The sequence below is a fragment of the Parambassis ranga genome, chromosome 2 (assembly GCF_900634625.1).
Source record: "Parambassis ranga chromosome 2, fParRan2.1, whole genome shotgun sequence".
NCBI classification, from domain to species: Eukaryota; Metazoa; Chordata; class Actinopteri; family Ambassidae; genus Parambassis; species Parambassis ranga.
Window position 1 is genome coordinate 2123041 of NC_041023.1, and position 21759 is coordinate 2144799.

Here is a 21759-nt window from a genome sequence, read left to right on the forward strand (position 1 = left end):
AGGGTCACAGCACTCCACCTGGGACCAATGCTCCAAGATATATAAAAGCTTCACAACTACAGCCAGCGAGAGATGCATCTCCATGCATCCTTACAGCCTGTGTCTCCTTGGTAGTTTGCAAATGAAATAGTTAATTTAAAGTGGGGCTTTTCTGTGGAGTTCTTGCTGGTTTGTGGCGAGTGACTGAGAGGGGGGGGGGCCTGCCAAGAAAGGAAGTCAGTCACACATGACTCGCTTCATTTAAAATTACAAGACTCCTTTGTCAGCAAATGGTGCACACATGAGTGTGTGTGTGTGTGTGTGTGTGTGTGTGTGAGGACACACATACTACATTAACACATGCACACTCCCTCTGACACTCATGCACTGTGAGTGCCTCTGGCTGTGAAAGCTGCCTTATGGGTTTGCTGGCATAACATACAAGTGGCTGCTCTCAAACATGACTCACGCGGCTCGACAACAGCAAACAAATCTCTGGTCCTGGCTGAGGGAACTAGTTGTTACGGGTTTGCTTCTTACAGCACATATGACCCTTTCCAACAGGTCAAAACAGTGAGACAAAGGTGTCAGCAGTTACTGGAGTCTGGATTTGTTTTGCAGTGGCACAGACGAGGAGTTGGTTCTGGCTGTCTGACAGCGATAATGTCAGCAGGAAAGTGAGACAAGTTGACCACAAGCCTTTAGATCCACACATTGTGGATCTAAAGGTATAGTAACTAGTGCTGGCTCTGGAGCATGGGTATAAATCTAAAGTAGAGAAGAGAAGGAAAACAGGTCAGCAACAGGCCAAATTCCCCCAGAGGGTAAGACGTGTGTATCCCTACAAATCATCATATATCTAAGTGGAATGGTAAGACTGATAGATGCTACGCTGAGGGCTCCATCCAAAGCCCATCACTGAGAGACTCTCACTATGAGTGGGAGCACAAGACTTAATGAGTGTCAGAGCCACTTTTCAGGCGGAAACAAAAAGTCTCCATGAATATATTAAGACTATGACCCTCAGGGATGAAGCTCTGAGAGACTGCTTCAGGCAGCAGGGTGAGATTAGCTGCTAGACGAAATATTATTGAAGACCATGCCTCGGGAGGTGGCTGAAAAATCGCAGCCTTCTGTAGGTGGCAAAACACATTTGACATATTAACCATATTTGGTGCCATTTTGCAACTCAAGGCCTTCGTCTATCACCTGCTCCTTTTCTGTTTGTGTCTGCGCTCTTTCTCCTCTTGGCCCTCTCTCTCCTTCTCAATCTTTTGCAATTTAGAATAAGTGTGAAAACAATTTATTTTCTTTTCAGTCCTCTATCGACGGTCTCATTTATGACTAAACAGAGGCACGGAGAGAACCACCCACATCAATATTTCAGGTGCTCATGGGCAAACATGGGCCCAGGCAAGGGGAGAAGGAAGAAATAGAGATGTACCAAAACCCCCTCCAAAAAAACAAACAAGAAGGGCTGAGTAGTCTGGGCGTGAAAATGGATGAAAAGTCAGTGTTTGAGGCATGATAGAGGCGCAGAGAAGGTGACTGCAAGAGTCTGGTTTGTACCAGTGATTGGAGTTTTTCTGCTAAAGCCAGCTGGGACACAATGGATTAGCGAAAAGCCAAATGCCAAGACACAGTCACAGTGAGGCAGACACAATGAAAACACAAAGACCGAGCAAATGAATGACAGGAGAACCATTTCCATAAGCATAAGCACACAGTGCATAAAACCTGTCCTGATACATCAGCTAAGGACACATCCTGCTCTGGTGACGGCCTGAGTTTCAGCTTTCTGACACATTAAAACATACGGTGATGTGTTTTCATCCCATCCGGTGTTGGTTTCCCCTTTTTTTGTGTGGTGTGGGGGGGGTTGTTACATGATGCAACATTTTGACAGAGTTTTCCCTCAGCGGTATTGTGTGTCTGTCAGAATCCTCCTCACAGGGAGCGGTACATTGTCTATTTTTTTTTAGTTTCTCAAAACCTTGTTTCGCTCAGGTAAAAATGATGCTCCTGTTAAAAATGATGAAGATTAACAGAGATGACGGTCATCTCCGCCCCTGCAAATATCACCACAATAAATAAACCCTTATCAAATGATGCACAACACCAAGAACAAAAATACCAGGAGAGAAAACTGAGAGAAACAGGACTGAATGTGACTGATTAGCACTAGCATGTCCCAACATTTCTGCACTTTACACTAATGCCTGCCTTGCTAAGGGACACTCCATTATGAATGCTGTGGAAAAAAGGGGGGGGGGTGATTTAGTTTGCCCAACTGGGTCCATTTGAAAATGACAAATCTGACCCAGATCTGGCGCACAGCAGATAAATTAAAAGCTGGACAGACATCCAGTGATTTTTCAATTTCAAAGCTCAGCTGCAGAAACTCCCTCTGCGGTAAAACCTAACAGGGACATTAGCGGGCCATTAACACAGACTAAAGGTGAGTTGGCCTTTACACACAAGATAAATACCTGAGTAATGTTGGTCGTTATTGTGCGTTAGTGCTGCTGGTGCCCTGTTGAAATTTACAAAAACGACCGCTGTGTTCTTGCTGGCAGCAGAGCGAGCCATCTGAGGCTTCTGAGGAAAAGAAAGACTTGGGAAGTGATTGTAGCTGTGAAGTGGGGCCTTGATGAAGGTGATCATTATTGAAACATGAATATAATTTTCTAATCAGCCTCTGACCTGGTTAACCTACTAAAACATGTACTCGTTTTTCATTTGGATCCTCTTTCTGCCCTCCAACCACTGATTCACTGTGAGTCTTTATCACTACCTATCCATCCTCATCTTCCTTACCCTCTGCCTACCCCTCCCATGCACTCTCTCTCTGTCCTCTCTTTCACAATATGGTCCTGTGCTCGCTGAATGTAAATCATGTTTCAGTCTCTTTCATCAGGCTCCGTACTCTCTTAAATGTTCGGTGAGCAATGCCAGCATCACCAGGCACTACTATTTATACACGACGTTGCTAAAGAGGCTCAGGGCCCAGCTCTGTTTTCAGCTCCTCCAAATATACACCACCGAGCCACAGAGCAGACGCTGGCTGACATACCACTGCCTAGATTATATTCTGGGGATTTAAGACTATAATTATGTGAGAGCATAAAACAAGCTCATCCAGGTAAACAAACTGACTTTTATATTCCAGCTCATACAGACGCCCTCTAATCCCTGTATGTGGTTTTAAATTCATCTGTTGTTTGTTTGACTATCATATTGAGTGTATGTATGCAAAACCAAACATAGAGTATTAGTATATGAATGTATCTGGATTGCAGTGGTTGAGGAAGTACTGAAGCTTGGTACTTAAGTAAAAGTACAATTACCCAGCAAAATATATACTCGAGTAAAAGTAGAAGTGCTACATCAACAATCCTACTTAAGTGAAAGTCAGGTCTGTGTGTCCTGAGGCAGGCTGTGGGCATCAAGTGAACAGAGAGGCTGCTGATAACAAACAGGCATTCAGCATGTTTACTGTGTCAGTGTTCCTGCTGTAGATTCATGTTATGATTCATGTTCATCAGACATTCATGGATGGACCTGTGTTAGCAGACAGCAGCTAACTAGTTAGCTCACTGAGCCAGAGCACCGGCATCATGACTGAGGCTCATTATAGAAACACAGCTGGCAGCGTGACACCACCTCCATGCAGAGTCTGACCTCTCATCAGTCCAGCACTGTGTTCATCACATGGAACAAGGAACTACAGACACTGGAGAAATGTAGTGGAGGAGAAAGTACAGGTAACAGCTGCAGCATGGAGTCAGAGGAGAAAGTATGTACTAATATTTTTACTGAAGTAAAGTAGAAATACATAAAAACGCTGCAGAAGCAGGTGTGTAGGCAGTGCCCTTCCTTCCTTCTTTCCTAATTTTCTTAAATTAATCAGACACTTCACGTTACCACAGCAACACACAATTTAGTATCCTGACTTCTTTTTTTTTTTTACTGTTTATAGCAGAATTACTGCCAACAAAGCAGAGCAACAACAAAAGTGTTACTATTACACAGCACAGCTTCTCTGTTAAGAACATAGGAGAGTAATTAGAAAAAAAACCTTGTGATTACAGAAAGCCACAGCTCTGCAGCTTTTCTGCTCTCTCCTCTGTAATGATTTGCATTGTGCACCTTTATTCTTTACGCTTCCTCCTTTTTTATTTATTTATTTATTTTTTTACTATGGCAACGCTGAATGGCACAGATGAGAATAGAAGGTGGCTGGCACCCTCGCTCTGACATAACTCCATAATAGATGATTGAAAACGAATCCACGGGCTAATTGTCTAACACATACGCTCTTGTGAGGATATGACACAAAAACCATCTGACTCACACAAAAATGTGTATGAAAAAAGGCCCTAAGATATGCATTCATTACCCAGCTGAAAGGAGTCAACGTGCACATGACACAGAAATACCTCTGGCTCATCTTAACGAGCGGTGACAGCAACACAAAAGCAGCTTTTTACATATGTTTTAATCCATAAACACCAGCGTGGCCAGGTAGGCAAATGAGCTATGCTTGTTTGGCAGATCATAGGACAGTAAGTGAGCAACAAGTCATCATCATCATCATCATCATCACAGCACTGCACACACACACACACACACACAGGCGCCTCCGCTGCCAGCTCCATTAAAAGATTTGAATCTGTGAAACTGAGACGAAAGAGATGCCTGGTAAAAAGTTAATGGAATTTTTACGAGCTCAATAGACTCGCTGAGGACGTTGGTGTCCTCATCAAGACTGGATCAATTTCGTGCAGACACATTGCGGCTTTTAGTTTATTTAACATTTAATTAACTGCGTTATGGTACGCCTGTGCATATTGATTGATCTTTTTGTTCACCAGTTTTGGGGAAAATAGTTCAGAATCAGTGTCAATTTGATCTTTTAATTTGACACAAAAAAGTGGGACTTGAATCGAAGCCTCTGCAACTTTAACAGAGACAAATATTTACAGCTCTCTCTTCAATCTATACCAGAGCACGAGTTAGTGACAGTGATGATTCAGGTTATGAAAATAAACTGAGGGAACATTCCAGACCTCTAGTGCCGCCGTCCAAATTTATGGACACAGCTCACTCAGAGTTAGAAACCTGAACATGAATCCTCCACCTAAAAAAAGCCGCCCTCCTCTCTATCTTTATCCTGTTATAGTATGAAATCCATTTAAAATCTTTCATGTTAAATTTATACCTACCAGAATTATGTAAATCCTCATAATCTGACACACAATGAGGGGCCATTTTAAAACACCTTCAGGCACTAAAGAGCCGCTCTAATTAACACAGGTGATTACTAATTGTCTCAGTGTGTTAAACTCCTGTAAAAAGCATCATTTATTTCCCCTTCCTCATCCAGATTTTGTTCCTTGAGCTCAGTTCCTCACTCTAACAGATGCTACACTGCCACCCACTGGCTGCCAGCTGCCATTACAATCTGGATAAAAGCCAAGTAAGGTCAACATCCAGGTTATGTAACTACTACATATACATTTTAATCAGACAGCACTGAACAATGGAAGGTAGAGTGCAAATGTTTCCTAAATTAATTGAATTTGCTGCGTGTGCATCCATGCCTTTCTAAACATCTCTTTGTATAACCTCATTTGTGCTTCAGCATGTGTGTGTGTGTGTGTGTTTTTTTCTCTGCGTGCACAGTCATAACCAGAAGGTCAGGCAGATGTTGTAAACACAAGCCAGCGTCCCTCGAGGATCAAGAACGAACCATTGCATCACTTTTGTTGTTGGAAACTCGGACTCATGTCTCCCCACGCGGAGGATTTCGGCCACAGCTGAGCAACCACCTGGCATTCCATCAGTCATTGTTATTGCTGGCCGTCCAGCGACAATTTAGATAAATGAAATGGGGCACAGATAGGAAAAAATACAGCGCATCATCAAATATTAAGCTCACCATCACAGATGAGTTGAAGACAAGGTCGTGTTTTATAACCAGTCTGCTGCAGAGTGCTAGTTCTCTCCCCTCTCTCTCTCTGTGAATCTGGGAACACTGCCCATATGCTCCATTGACACCGACTACAGGCCTCTTGTGTTTTCAAGAAAAGATGGAACAGACCATAAGCAGTGATGATACAAAGCCAAGACAGAGCATGTGTTGTGACCAGTGAAGCAGCTTGTTATTTTTAAAAAGAGTATGAATAAATTATTCTATCCTGTGGGTCAGAAGAGCTCATAAAATGTAAGATGTCAATCTGCTGGAAGTTGTTGTGAATTAGCTATTTTGTTGGCTGTTTTATGAAGCAAATATCTGGAGCGAAATTATCCAAACAGCAGCAATAATTAGCTTCAATAGCAGCAGCAACCATAATAAACCCAAAGCCAGGCTCTTATCTTCCTGTAGCCCAACTACATGTCTGATAAGAAAGAATAAGGATGCATTAACCTTAGAAGCTAGCCTGAAAAGCTATCATTAAATCTTGGCTTTAGTGTTGTGGCTCATTAACCACAGTAATCTGTCACATGCTTTCATCTCAGGAGCCAGATGTGCTCCTGATACATCCATGTGTCGTTGCTGGACTGACACAGAAGTTTCACACTGCTTCCAGCAGCAGCAGCAGCAGCAGCAGCAGCAGCCGACATGCCAATTACAGGGTTATTTTTAAAATCCTGCTTAACCGTAAAGGCTCCTAAAATAGGTTTCAAATAACAGGGTGTCATATATCAGCAACCGAGTGCAACATCAGTGCCACCAGCCAGCACTGGCACAACTACATCACCCACAATTCCCTGTGGATATTGTTAGCATTTAAGTTTGACACTATGAGGAGAGAGGTTGGAACAGAAAAGTAGGTCATCTGGGCCTTTTTGTCTCCTCATCAGACAGTTGGTAAATGGGAGGTTGTCTGGTAATGGAACGTTTCAATTCTAATAGATTTTCCTCTCTGAGAAGCCAGCTGGGATGGAAAAACAAACGTAGAGAAAATGGGCCGCCCTCCTCTCCTCAGCAAGGAGACGTGTACTCTAGGCGTTTTTCTCCAGAATCAACAAAACGAGGGGGAAATAGCCCAAAATTCCTGGTGAGTGAATCACATGGAGAGATAACAGCATCCTCCTTTCATCTGACACGTTTACAATTAAATCAAGACACCAGTAAGGTCAAAGAAATCTTGTCCACGACAGTTATTATTACATGAAGAGAACTACAGCGTGCAGTTTCAACTAGACATGTGATCCGGTTCGTCTTGCTGTGTCAGCACCACTGATTCTATGTTTGTTTAAAGGCTGGGTTTGAGTTTACATTTCTTGAAATGCATGTTGCAACCAGCCCATCCATCTACCTGACAGATTTAGCCCAAAGTTCAAGCACGGCAGTTACATAAGGCTCAGTTTTTAAGTGAATGTCACTGCACAAAATATACAGTGAAATAGAACTTACTGTGTTTGCAGCAGCTGGCTTCTCAAACATCCTCTTCAAGCTATCAAGTGGGATGTCAAACCTCTCAATCCTCTTAGCAGCCTGCAGGTCCTCTCTGTGCACTGGATCGTCTGATACCTGCGGCCTGGAGGGACGACGGGAAACGAAGCCCGAGGTCGCACCCGCCACCTCCTCTCCATTTCCTGATTGAATTTCCATTGTTGTAAAGAAACCGTACACCCCCCCCTACTCGCTCTCTCTCTCTCTCTCTCTTCCCCCCCCTCAGAGCGCCAGCTTGAGGGGAAGTCTATTGTGTAAGGTGAATCAGGAAGCGTGTGTGGAACAGAGATGGAGATGTGGCTGGGGTCTGTCTCGGGAGCTCTCAGAGTTGTGCAGGCACATTAAGAGGCTGGAAGAAAGAAAGAGGAGGAGAAAAGTTCACAAGAGGAGGTTTTTTTCCACTTTCTCCTCTGCCCTGTAATTACTCATACGCACAGAAGCCTATGTAAACTCACATGTGGGCTCAGAAAAGCAAATTGAGATATGGGTTGTAAGGCCAAAAGAGTGACGACAGAGGAGAGGAGAAGTTAACCCTATTTTTTGTTTCCTGTGGTTAGCTTCAAAACCCGTTCTTTTTAGAATGACAAACCAGCTTTAACCATTTCATTCTTGTAGAATTTTATCTACATGATTCACTGCCCTGCAACTGTGAGTCTTTTTTTTTGGAAACACGAATGGGACTTGTACTTCCAGGCTTCCAGGAAACAGGTTAACAGTTTTTTTTGCCTCACCCATCCTCCCTTTCACACCCGGTCTGGTGTGGGTGGGAAGGTGTATTATTGCAGAACAAATCAAGGAAGGCCCTTAACAACTAACCTCACTGGCCTGTGTGTCAATGCAGCTGTTAATGTTCGGACAGACACACCAGCTCTTCCTAAGGAGTGTCTTCCTGTAAAGAAACAAAAAGAAAAAAAAAACAATAAATAACTCAATTTCCTATCTGACTCACATGTCAGCTTTCTCATCCTGTTATGGTCATGTGAGCTAAGAAACAAGAGTAGGGGGTGAAATGATGGAGATGAGAGGACGAGGGGATGACAGCAGAAGCCACGAGAGATTGACAGCTTAGTTACAGGGATCTGATATAAACAAAGAGTGCGGAGTTACGAGGCTCAAACAGTCAGTCACGGCCACAATGGAAACATCAATACACTGCGAGAGAGAGAAAGGAGTTGAGAAGCAGCCCAGATAATCCAAGCTTAATGAATGAGCGGTCATGATATATATATGTGATAGTACTTCGAAGGACACAGTATCACTCACATTTATACCAGCAGCAGATACATTATTCACAAAGGGCCAGAGGTATGTGTGTCAATTTCAGCCAGCTGGATCCTCTGTCCACTGAGGCCACTCACTTTACAGAAGTTACTCACATACACAAGTGCAGATTATATCAGATTAAGAAGTTATTTTATTTTAGTCAACTAAAGAAGGTCAAGTTAGTGAAAAAAATAGGCCACCAAGGACGTAATGGAGTGGCAAAGACTTTCTGTGATAAGCATCTTGATTTGTTGCATAGTGGAGACCCACACACACACACACACACACACACACACACACACACACAGAGTGTAAAGTGCGGGGCTGAGACATAATGCCCTCTAACACAGAGCTTCAGAGCAGCTATTCTTTAATACAATAAGACAATATTTCAGGCCTCGCAGTGCTGCAGAGGGAGTAGCTGGTGAAGATTCGCAGGGGTAAAAATTATACTGTCTGCCTCTATTAAATAATACATGCTCTGTTTATGCTCCCATGTTGATTCCTGGCCAAGGACTCCAGACGAGTTGATGTAGAGGACAGAATGAAATATAATCCCTCTCATAAGATAAGGAGGTGGACAAGTTTTGTCTACAACAGTTGTTAAACTATTAAATGAGGCAGTCACTAAAAGCCAAAAGGTCCTCCTGGTTCCCAGGAAAACGTCAGAGAACATGCCACAAAACGTGACACAGATTGCTGCCAGGAACATTTCAGCTCAGTTCAAATCATTCATTTTGCTGGTTTGTTTGTATTACTGTGAAAGCCAAGCTGAGATTTGCTTTTTATAACCTATATAAATGATCTATTTACAATGATACAAATGATTTATTGTCTCGTTCCCTTTGTGAAAAAAATTCTTATTTCCTAATTTTGCTCTTGCTCTTCTTCAACCCACCACCAGATGTCCACCTAATAAGTTCTGCGAATTTTTAGTCTTGTGATTTCTGGTGGCGACAGACGCACCCATTGATCCCTAGCCATCTCGAGCTTGATTGCACGTAAATGAAAGATCAAACAGAAAGATCTTATCAGTTAACCTTCCACGAACATTCAGATGTTGCAACACAAATTCGACTGATGCGTGCGATAAAGGTGGTTTAGCAGCTAACATAAGGTCCACGGCAGTGAGAACCCGAGGGATGGCGGCTACACGTTCACCTCCTTCACATGCAAACCCAGGTGAGACGGATACCGAAGCACAGCACTGAATATACTTATGGTATTCAAAACAAGCCAGTAGCTGCTACCTGATAACCCCCAGGGGTCAGACATGTTGTCCACAGGGAAGAGCTGTCCATCTGCCTGGCAGCAGTGCTTCACCAGGAAGGCAGGTGTCATCACTAATCCCTCCAGGTTACTGAACAGAAGAAAGTAGAAGCAAGTTCAGAGAAATGTTTGCTTTCTCTCCACCATGTGGTACAGCTCAGAATATTTGTTCAAATTTTTAATTACAAAACAAACTGGCTCTACAGTTCCTTTAAGAGTCAGAGAGATTCAGGGAATTCTAAGGGCAGGTCTACCTGTGTTTCTTTTCTTTCCACTCCCACGTTAAATCCTGACTGCATTACTACATTCCTAAAAATAGTAGGCTGGGACGTATATAACAGAAAGGGAAAGAGGCTGACAGACAAGAGACCAAAATGGATTGATACCTGACGAGGACACAGTCATGAAGAGGATTTAAAGAAGGTTTAAATGTTGGCTGACATCGAAATACGATGAAAGGAGGTAATATAATCACGACGTTCAAGTTGTAGCATGTGAGGAACTTAGTCCTGAGCATATCATTCAAACACTGATAATAACACTCTCTTCTCTACAGTCAAACAGAAAGTTACAGAGCCCTCCAGCAGGTATGTAACGTACCTGTCACTATTCTGTTTTCATATTATTTCACCGCTGAGAATAAACGTCTATTTATTTACTTTTCAGGGAGCACACAGAAAAAACCCATCTCAAAGGTCAGGTAAGATTTTTCTGTGACACCTCACACTGGGCTGCTAAGTCTGGAAGTTTATAAATATATATATATAGAAATATATATGCAGTATAGTATTAGAAGTTTGACCGACCAGATTAGGCAGGACGAGGCCTGCAGGAGGGCGGACTGCAGTGTGGAGCGGGTCGGGCAGGTTTGACAACTCTGGCAGGTCACTGTCTTGAGGAGATGAGCAGTAACTGTGGCGACCTGAACAACACGGCAAACACTGAAGTGTGCAGTGAGGATTATTTATGCTGCAGGGAGCTTGATTGTAGAATGAGTCACGGCTATGTGCTGACAAAGCTGTAATGCCTCACACACACACACACATACACATACACACACACACACATTCCAAAAAGGTGACGGAAGAAAAATTTTCAGTGCAGGACTGTTAGCAATAAAATAAAAATGCAGCATTTAAACGCAGCATCCTGCCAAATCTTGTCTCTTTTGGACTATTTAGCAAAAGGAAACAGTGGCCTACTGGACCCTGAACGTCACCATACTGAGGGCAAAACTCCATGACTCCTGGGACTACTGTAAGCATAGCTTTGCTTTCACATAATATTTTTTTTAAAAGTGTTTTTGTAAATATTTCTTTCTTGCTCATGTGTTCCAGTATCTGAATCAGACTGCTATGTCATTCTCCGTCTCCCGACGGCGATGTCGAGAACGTGCCGCACAAAAACGGTCTCTAACAGTAACAACCCAGAGTGGAATGAAACATTCACCATCCGAGTGCCCACTCAATTAAAAGTGAGTCCGCTTAAAATAAGTAATGCTGGAGTGAGGAGCACAGAGCAAACGTATCTCTAAACTGTCAGCAAACATCGTGCCCTTCTCTCCTTTACCCAGAACGTTCTTGAGATCAAACTGTACGACGAGGACAGACTGAAGACTGATGACCTGATTTGCACAATTCTGTTTGACATCAGCAGCCTCACTGTGGGGAAGAAGGTGACAAAGACCTTCACCTTTAACGGAGAGGTAAAACACTCAAACATGTTTCCTCCAGTTGTTATGTCCTGTACTTATATGCAGCGCCTCTAATCCTCCTGTTCCCTTTATTATATTAGAAAAAGGATGAACTTGTTGCAGAGTTTGAGCTGCTTCACAGGTATGACTTTTTAGTCACTCAAGTAGAACATTTACTGCAACAAGTCCAGAAATAAACTCATATTTGTCCCTTTTACAGTAAGGAAACTCCCCAGGAATACGTCACAAATGGCGTCCTCATGGTGAGGTCCTCTACTAATACTGCCATAATTTAGATGGATCATAGTAAAAGTCTTTCTCTCTCTGTGCCCCTCAGGCTGCACCGCTCTCTGCTCTGCACATCAGTGTTGACAAGCTACTAAGTTGTAATGGTATGCTGTCAGTCCTGTATGTTTGACAGCTTTTTACTTTGTTTCTGCTTCACATGTCATGTTTGTTTTGCATTTTCAATGTCGCACCAGGTATCAAGGACAAAGTGCTGAAACTAAGAGGTGCCTATGAGGAAAACAAAATGATAAACTCAGAGGCAAAACAGACTTTGTGCTTCTACATCAACAGAGACTTAGAAACAGAACTAGGAGTGGCAGTGAGTTCTAATTTTGCATTTACAAAATCAAAATGTCATGTGTAGTGGGGCCTCTTATTTATCTTTCTGTGTGTGTCAGCCTTCTCATGATGTAGCTTCATCACTAATGGAAACATCAACCAACCTGCCGCCACTACCTGCCACATACAAAGGCAAAGTGTCCCTTGATATTGGTCAGGTAAGTAGCCCACAACTGGCAGTTCCAGCACCAAGCAGTGTTTTCTTTTAATGTTTTTTCATTGCAGGACAAGGTGGATTTAGACCTGAAGGCACTTCAAGGGTAGGGTTCTCCTGACATATCTGGCTTTGAGGAACACATGTGTGCACTTTAGTATTTACAAAGTCAATCTGCAGCATGCAGGATCACCTGGCAGTTCGCATCGACTATGACATTCCCACACAAGAGAAGGAGTACCTGAAGAAGAGGAAGGTCGTCACAGCACAGGCTTTGAAGAAGACTCTCGGCCTCAGCGTGCCACTTCAGCCCAAAGAGGTAAAGTGTCCAAACAGGCAAACATCAGCAGTGTCCGAATGTTTGTGAACTCCTTAGTTCTTTGTCCAGGTTCCCACTATAGCACTGGTGGCTTCCGGTGGAGGGTCCAGAGCAATGACAGGCCTGCTCAGCAGTCTGAGGGCGCTGAAGGATATCGGTGTCCTTGATGCTGCCACTTACATGAGTGGCGTTTCTGGATCGACCTGGTAAATAAAAAAAGCCTTACTTCATTTGTAAAAACACAACATTACAATAACACAGCTGCTTTCAATTACAAACAGGGCCATGTCTGCTCTGTATCAGGACGCGAAGTGGTCACAGCGGGACATGAACACTTTCACATCAGCAGCAAAGGAGCAGCTTTCCAAAAGCATGCTGAGCCTCTTCTCTCCTGAGAACCTGCAGTATTACAAGGAGGAAATGACACAGAAAGAGAAGGAGGGCCACACAGTGTCACTCATTGACATGCTGGGCCTGGTGTTTGAGGAGCTGGTCTTTGGAAAGGTAAGCGGCAGTCTGATTTAGTAGTTTTTCTTTACTTTTTGAGTGCATCAGGAACAATATTTCTACTTATGACATTACAGAAAGTCACCTCCACCCTGTCCGAGCAGCAGAGGGCTGTGAGTGAAGGGCAGAATCCGTTACCAATATACACCGCTGTCCACATGAAGGGTGGGATAAAGAGCAGTGAAACTGAATCTGGTAAATATCCTTTTTTTTGTCTTCATTAATCCTCTGGCAACCCCACCCCACCCTTGCCTGAGACTTTGTCCTAATTTTGCCCACTCCTGTTGACAGAGTGGTGTGAGTTCACCCCCTATGAGGTCGGCCTCCAAAAGTATGGAGCGTTTGTGAGAACGGAGGATTTCGGGAGCCAGTACTTCCTCGGTCATATCATCAAAAAGCTCCCGGAAGTTCGCCTCCCTTATTTGATTGGTGAGAACCTGACATGACATGAGGTTTTCTACAGTTAAAGTGATCCTAAATCACAACGTTTTGATGTTGTCGCCTTTTCAGGAATGTGGAGCAGCATCTTATCGGTAGACCTGGACCAGCTGTGGACACTCGCTACAGGTTTGCCAGCCCCCTGGAGGTCTTGGCTTGGAGCAGGTCTCAACACAATAGGTAAAGCGGCTTTATTCCCTCCCTGCACTGAACTGTTGATAAAATCATTCATGTTTTCACTGAGACGCTGCCTTCTTCTGCTGCAGAAGTTGACTCTGAACCTTCGACTCTGGACACAAAGGTTGTAGACTCAATGACCAATATTGGCAGCATGCTAACCAACTTCTTCAAGGGTCGCCCAGTAGTTGCTGAGACTTACAACTTTATGCGGGGTCTCTTCATGCACCGCAACTACACTGAGAGCAGCAACTTTTGCACCTCGAAAGGTGGGCCCTGAACTGGGACTCTTGAACATCAGTTTTAGGGGCATTGATTCCGGGCTTGTTATTTCCTTCTTTGTTTTACTGCACAGATACACACCCAGATGTCTTCCCCAACCAGCTGACACCCAGTGACCCCACTCTGCACCTGATTGATTCTGGCCACTTCATCAATATTGGATGCGCACCAATCCTGCGGCCAGAGAGAGATGTGGACGTCATTGTATCTCTGAGCTACTCGTGGGAACCACAGCACATCCTCAAAGTAAAGACGTGTTTTATTAATACTACAGATGAAACTCGTGTTGCATTCAAGGGCTGTTATTAGGTAGAGGGATGTGACCTTACTGTTGTTTATCAGGTCCTAGAGGAGACAGCTGCATATTCTAAAGAACGCGGTATCCCTTTCCCCAATGTGGACTTTGCCAGCCTGGAAAAGGAACCTCAAAAGGAGGTCTACATCTTTGAAGATAAGGAGAATCCCAATGCCCCCATCGTGATTCATTTCCCGCTTGTTAACATCACATATCAACAGTTTAAAAGTCCAGGTGAGTCCACAGTAACTCCCCTCTATTTCGCAGTCAAAACGTCTTCTTAACATTTTTTTATTCATCATGTGACTTTTTGAAGGTGTAAAACGTGCAACTGAGAAGGAAATAAAAGCAGGGAAAGTAGACGTAAGCAGCAGCAACTCTCCATACACCACAGGCTACCTGACCTACACAAAGGAGGATTTTGATGCCCTGGTGGACTTAATCTCGTATAACATCCGAAACAACAAAGAAAGCATTCACAAGGTTCTCAAAAAGGCCATCGACAGGAAGAAGTCCAAGATAAAAAAGGAGAAATAAAATGTCTTAAATGTACACATTGTTCCTTTCACTTCTTTCCACAGCTGCCAAGGTATTATAAAAACCAAACTCAAATTTCAGAGCATCAAAAGTAGCCAGGACTTCCCTCTCTACACGTGGCTGTAATGCGTCAGCTCACTTTCTAGGGATAAGTAGAGAGACAGCCGGATCAGATGATGGCAACTCTACTCCAGTTACAGAGGTTTACTTCCTGCCTCACACTCATTAGGACACAGCATGCCATCAGATAGGGTCAGAGGATAACAATGTGGAGTAATAACAATCTGGTGTTAATTAAAAAAAATAAGGAGAGGAAGTCTTTTAAGGTGAATCTGTGGAGAACTTTCTCTTAACAAGCCTTTAGTGTCAGTTACACTGCAATATGCAGTGATTTGGAGTTCAGAGAAAAGGATTAAATTTTGATGGTTTCTGGGTGTAAAGGAAGGATTGAAAGCTCTGAGATCATCCCGGGCCATGTAGCCTAGCTTGTTTGACTTGGGGCTTCGCCTGCGGTGCTCTTTAAACAGACCAGACAGACGGAGATGCCATCTGCTCTCCTGACCGACTCTCAGCCACCTCCCTTCTTCTTCTGACTTGGAAAAACTGACTCTTTCATCACAGCTGGCTGCAGCATTGTACTGTGGTTAAAGTAAAAGGTCCTCTTAGATGGTGTCCTTCAATAGTTTTCTATGTGGACAGGCTTTAGGAAAACTCTTGCTAGCTTGTGGTTTTATAATTAATAAAATCAATATATTCAAATAAGAAGGCCTAGGGTACAACACAGGCTGTATATACAGTATCCAGAGATACCAAAATAAAAGCAAATGTGTTTGGTAAGATTAAATAACACATTTTCATTTGTAATGCACTGTAAAATATAAATAACATAATAATAAATCCTTATGTGCTGTGATTTTGTTTTTATATTGGGCTTTACATGTTTCCTGTTGTCTGTTTTCATTGGCAATGCTGCCCTCTGGTGGCCACTAGCTGAAAACACAACATAAACTTCTGATTTGATAAAAAAAACTTTGTTATTCCAACAAATCATAAAATGTGTATATACCTTCAGATAAGCAGTAATTACATTCAACATGTGCATGGAAAAGGTGCTATTAAATTCTGTTTGTCAATTGAAAATGTAGCATAAAGATTAAACAGAATCAGACCATTTTTTTTTTTATCTTTAGCCTATGCATTCTCTTCTTTTTCCTCCCTCTATCACACACACACACACACACACACACACACACAGGTCACGGTCCAGCCAGACAGCTGAGCCATTTGTCTAAGTCCCAGGGGAAACAATTACATCCAGGCAAGCAGCAGAGCAGGACTGAGCCTGGGAATTAATGGTGGGCTCATAAAAAAACATACACTTACCAAGAACACCCTCTCTGCTGGTCATGCTGCTTCAAAACTGCAGCTAAATAAAGCGCATTGTAGGACTACTAAACAATTACCGGGCAGTCAAGAGGCTTTCAAGTCTCAATTTCAGCGAATTCCTGCTGGACAGTGTAAGAACTGAGGTGCAAAACAACCACAAAGAGTGGTCCACCATGTCCCATCTTCCACCTTTTTATCAGGCGATTCAAGCAGGAAAAAGGAAATTCAGGAAACCTGGTATGCAAGCTTTTTGTCGAACTATAGAAAGGCACAGGTGGTCAGCAAGGTCACTGTAAACTCACTGCAGGTATGTTTAGGAGGAAAATGCAGGATAACTACAGCAGTGACTTCATTTGTGTCTGCAGACAATATTTTAAGTGATGAAGATGCTGTTGAAGCCTGTGCTCGCCGGCTCTGCAGACTGAACCCATTGTTCACATTTCCAAACACTCACTGTGAAAAACCAGACCTCTTCCAGCCTTCCCCTCATGCTTCAGCGTTAGGAGCTCCCAGCCCCCACCTCCCCACAGCCCCTCCAGCTCCCTCCTCCTCCTCCTCCTCCTCCTCCTCCTCCTCCTCCAATCACTCCACTCTTCGCCCCCTCCCCCTCCCTGTGGCCCGTTGCCATGGAAGCTGATTGGGAGGATCGCTCTGCTCTCCAGCAGATCACCACTCCATCCTTGCCAAGGGAAAATAAGGCGATTCAGAGCAAAAAATAAGTAACAGAACATGTCCTTCAGCAGCTGGTGAAGGTATTAGCTATTAAAATGTAAAAAACAACCATAAACTGAACAGAACAACCCTCTCGTTATTCAGTTTGTAGAACACTGGTTATATTTTTAGTAACTTCTAAAAAACACCACCAACTGCCTAACTTATATATTTTTGATGACCTGATGGAGCCACTCACAGCAGTAGAGTAGTAGTAGAGATTAATTACTTAGTTTAATCATTTTTGTCAGTCAAAATTGCACAAATCTGTATTTATAAGGAGGTCATAAACCTGAAAACATCTGTCAGGGTCCCAATGTTCCCGCTTCATAAAGGAAACCCTGATGGAGGGAGCAGAATCACTTTAACACACTCTCTATCTGTCACTCTTTATCTGTCCAGTACACACTAACTCAAGGCTAAGGCTCTTTGGAAGCTGTGTTTCTAATATTTTCCATCCCTGCTGCACTACTAGAATAATACAAAGGCATACAGGCATTGCTATAGCAACTATGTTTAGGACTCCTGGTTGATGTTAAACCTCAAAACGAGCATGAAATCACCATCAAACAGATTTTAAAAAGGTTATATTTAGCTGTGTTTGATAAGTGCATCCACACTCTTACTTTGTTTGTTCCATTTTGGATTTATAGTACATATCTATTTCATATGTCTAAGAACAATTATAAGCAACCTGCTAGCACATGTGGTCGCCTTAGCTATGCTGTCCTAAAGCTTAAAACTTATGTATCTTTATCTAGTGATTGGAAATAGACAAATTGATGATTGCTTTTCTCACTCATTGTCTCTGTTTCCTCTGCTTTGTAGCTTTGTAGAAACAAAAAGAAGATGAATGTCACAAAACAGAACCTACATTTGCATTCCAAGCATCTCTGGACAGCCAATTATTTCAGTATAGCTGGTTTCAAACAGACTTTGTGTGGTAAAAAAAAAGCTGAGATTATTATTTATTACAGGTATTACTGGTGTCAATACTTCTCCTGAAGTGTGGAAAATATGTATTTCACAAAGCAGTGTCTGCACTTTCCACCCCCACCTCCATCACATCCACCACCACATCTACTACACCCCACCCACCCCTTTCCCTCTGTGAGCCAGGCTTGCTTCACCTCAGTCAAGCTCCAGTGCTTCCAGCCGGCAGCAGCACCAAGCTAACAAGTCTTTGTGAGGCTTCTGAGGAGAGAGAGAGAGAGACAGAGAGAGAGAGAGAGAGAGGGAGAGGGAGAGAGAAGGGGTGTGCAGAGCAGCAGAGAATCAGACAGTGAGAGAGCTGACAATATGAGGGTGTAGAGGGAGAAAGCATAAGATAGTGACAGAGGCTGAGGTGTTCAGTACTGCACAATAGTGCCAGAGGCAGAAAGAGAGAGAGAGCGAGAGAGAGAGAGAAAGAGAGAGAGAGGGAGTGCAAGCAGGCATCATGGCAGCGCTCACTGCATCATCACGACACATGGGGATGTTTGGCTGCTGCTGGTGAGCACCGTGTGATGCAGAGAAAAGAGGAGAGAAGGACTTCCTGGAAACCAAAGGCAAGCTAAAGAAACAGGTCAGTGACAGACCTCACAGGGAGGTTTCAACCACGCAGCAACGCCGGTGCTGATTCACACCAACTGATTTCAGTCAGTGTTTGGGATGTGGACAGGTATTGGGGAGCAGGAGGTTGAGCAGGCTTGTATATATATATATATATATATATATATATATATATATATATATATGTATGTGAGTGAATGAGTGTGTATGTGAGTGAGTGAGTGTGTGTGTGTGGTGGTTAGCACCGGTCACTGGAGATCGACCATGGACAGTGCAAGCTGCAAAAGGGGAAATCTGAGAACAACTACAACACCTTATGTGGCATCAAATACATATAAAAATGTATAGATCTGAATATCAGGGAGGCGTAACAGAGAGGGAGATCTCATACAGATGACAAACTGCATGAGAAATGAGACAAAGCCTGTCACAGAGGAAAAGCTTGGCCCAGCATTCGGCTGTGCTGCATATGATGTAATCCTCTCCTAGTTCAGGCAGTCAGCTCAACAGTTTCTACAAATTTAACTATCAACAAAGTGCAGAAAACAGACGCATTCCCGAAGTGCAAGGGAGACCACAAATGATCAAAAGTGTTATTTTACAGCCAAATACTGGAACAACGGGAAATAATTCTAATTCTAATTTGACAAAATACACCCATTACTGCAAAACCTAGGAAGGTCACCTAACCTGACCTGATGGCAGGGCGCCGGTGTGAGCATGAAACATTCCAAATTAAATCACTTCCTTTGAATATTATTTTTAAGCTAAAATATTTCAAGTTTTCAAGTTTAAGATGTGGATAACAAAGGCCTTTTTTTAACGCTTGCAGGTCAGACAATAAGTTTTACCTGTATTCTTGCACAGGTGTTACCAGTAGGAGGAGCTACATGATGAGTGGGATGCTGAAGAGGAAGCTTGAGGAGGGGGGGTCTTCTTACTTGTCCCTGCAGGGGTCTGATGATGATGCGGCTTCCTACACCGACAGTGGCAACAGCAGTGATAGCCTGAACCACTCCGTCCCATCCGGACTGCTGGACTGTAAGATCTCACTGCTATTTGTCCCTTCTATAAAAAAAAAACATACAAATGTTTTAGCAGAATTTCTAAGCTTGTATTTTAGTGGAGTTTGTTTTTTCTCACAGCCTCTCTCCAGCAGCAGCAGTCGAAGCGCCTGCGGGGCCGAAACGTGCACTTTGAGAGCGTGACGGTCTACTATTTCAACCGGAGGCAGGGCTTCACCAGCGTGCCCACGCAGGGCGGCAGCACCCTGGGGATGTCGCCACGTCACAGCGGGGTGAAGCGCTTCACTCTCAGGGAGTTTGCCATGGAGCAGAAACGGAGCCACCGGAACATGCTGAGAGATCACCTCAAAGAGGAGAAACTCAACGCCATCAAACTCAAAGTCAGTGAGTTTCTGTGTGGGTGTGTATGCGTGCTCCAGTCATGGTCTCACACACGTTTTTCTTGCCTCCAGCTGACTAAAAATGGCACAGTGTCATCCGTGGAGGCGGACACTCTGACACTTGATGACATCTCTGAAGATGACCTGGATGTGGACAACACAGAGGTTGACGATTACTTCTTCCTCCAGCCCCTGACCACCAGGAGGCGCCGTGCCCTCCTCCGTGCCTCGGGGGTCCGTCGCATCGACGTGAAGGAGAAGTATGAGCTACGTGCGCTCCGCATGTCCCGGGAGGAGTGTGGGTGTCGGTGCCGGGGGATATGTGACCCGGAGACCTGTGCTTGCAGCCTGGCCGGCATTAAGTGCCAGGTAAATGGAACTGTGGTGAGGCCCATCTATAATACTTAAGTATTGTTAATGTCTGTCTGTGCAGCAGAAATTAAAGTGCCTTTCAGTTTGAAAAGCTTGAATTAGCTGCTATTGTGGTGAAATTGGGAGGTAGTGGGGGGGTAAGAGCACTCACTTCTATCGAATAGAACAAGTTCTCTTTAGACGTCACCAGATGACAGGCAGCTTTTTTTTATTTTACTGCTGCTTCTTAGTTGTGTATGTGTTTGTCATCAGGTGGACCGTATGTCCTTCCCTTGTGGCTGCACCAAAGAGGGCTGTAGTAACACCACAGGGCGTCTGGAGTTCAACCCTGTCCGGGTGCGTACCCACTTCCTGCACACCATCATGAAGCTGGAGCTGGAGAAGAGCCGCGAGGAGCAGTATCAGCAACAGCAGCCTGAGCAGCAGCAGCAGCAGCAGCTTGTAACCAATGGCAACGGTTACCATGGCGACTCCACCTTGGTCCAGCAGCAGCAGCAGCAGCAGAACCTGCAGTTTCCACTGATGAGCGGCACACCGCACATTCCCATCATGCACCTCCAGAACACAGGCAACATGGACCCACACCAAGATGAAGAGGAGGAAGAGGAAGAGCAGGAAGAAGACGAGGACGAAGAAGAGGAGGAAGACAATGATGAGGAAGACGATGACGAAGCCTATGACGAGGATGGCAGCAGTGTTTGCAGTGGGCTGTCGGACTGCAGCACACACAGCCTGGATACAATTGACCCTGAGGAGGGAGAGGAGGACAAGGAGGATGAAGAAGATGACGACGACGATGACGATGATGATGACGACGATGATGATGATGAAGATGAGGAAGACTGGGACTGTTCATTACACGAAACAAGTCCACCACCGTACTCTGTTCCACTTCCCTCTGTGCTGAGTTACTCTAACAGCGCCCTGATGAGTCTCAGTAACCCCTTTCACAGCACTCCCCCCATGCAGCACTATCAAATAGACAGCTCTGCAAATGACACTCCTGCTTTCTGCAGTGAGAATGTTAGCATCACCCCCACACTCCCCACAGTAGAATCTGCATTAGAGTCTGAAAAAAACACGGAACTCCATTGTCCGACAGAGCAGCAGAGTGCTCCCTGCCACTTCTCTAAGTCCCTGACACTTCAAACTTGCTCACATGGAGACACTCGTGAGACAAACACTGCCCCTGCTGGCGTACCAGACGAACAACCTTGCTCGACAGCCCTCCAGAACAATCCAGACTGCCATGACTCAGAGACTGAGAAGCAGACGGCGGAGGTCATACAAGAGAAAAGAGATCCAGATCAAACGTCATCGGCAAGAGTTTGA

The 21759-nt window shown here is 44.1% G+C and overlaps 3 protein-coding genes across 4 annotated transcripts in view; 2 read left to right on the forward strand and 1 right to left on the reverse strand.

Annotated features, from left to right (window-relative positions):
• Positions 1-7757, reverse strand: part of xirp2a (xin actin binding repeat containing 2a) — a 30447-nt gene extending 22690 nt beyond the window's left edge. Inside the window, exon 1 of the mRNA XM_028398218.1 lies at positions 7403-7757. Within this exon, the coding sequence (XP_028254019.1) occupies positions 7403-7600 (198 nt within the window). The 5' untranslated portion in view covers positions 7601-7757. The remainder of the gene's footprint in view (positions 1-7402) is intronic.
• A 2476-nt stretch (positions 7758-10233) lies between these two features.
• On the forward strand, positions 10234-15707 carry LOC114432499 (cytosolic phospholipase A2 delta-like). 2 transcript variants are annotated; one of them, XM_028400548.1, is made up of 22 exons: positions 10234-10435; positions 10530-10560; positions 10640-10673; positions 11155-11230; positions 11311-11447; positions 11547-11678; positions 11768-11808; positions 11887-11929; positions 12004-12058; positions 12149-12273; positions 12353-12451; positions 12519-12553; positions 12628-12766; positions 12836-12972; positions 13048-13270; positions 13351-13468; positions 13565-13702; positions 13784-13891; positions 13978-14157; positions 14244-14416; positions 14513-14699; positions 14782-15707. In XM_028400548.1, the coding sequence occupies exons 1-22, from the start codon at positions 10426-10428 to the stop codon at positions 15000-15002; spliced, it is 2442 nt and encodes an 813-aa protein (XP_028256349.1). In that variant the 5' UTR covers positions 10234-10425; the 3' UTR covers positions 15003-15707. The 2 variants fall into 2 exon arrangements, with proteins under 2 accessions (XP_028256349.1, XP_028256350.1); XM_028400549.1 differs by having other exon boundaries at positions 10236-10435; positions 10640-10668.
• A 3836-nt stretch (positions 15708-19543) lies between these two features.
• LOC114431776 (cysteine/serine-rich nuclear protein 3-like) lies at positions 19544-21759 on the forward strand. The gene is made up of 4 exons (XM_028399400.1): positions 19544-19691; positions 19796-20055; positions 20128-20439; positions 20680-21759. The coding sequence occupies exons 1-4, from the start codon at positions 19544-19546 to the stop codon at positions 21757-21759; spliced, it is 1800 nt and encodes a 599-aa protein (XP_028255201.1).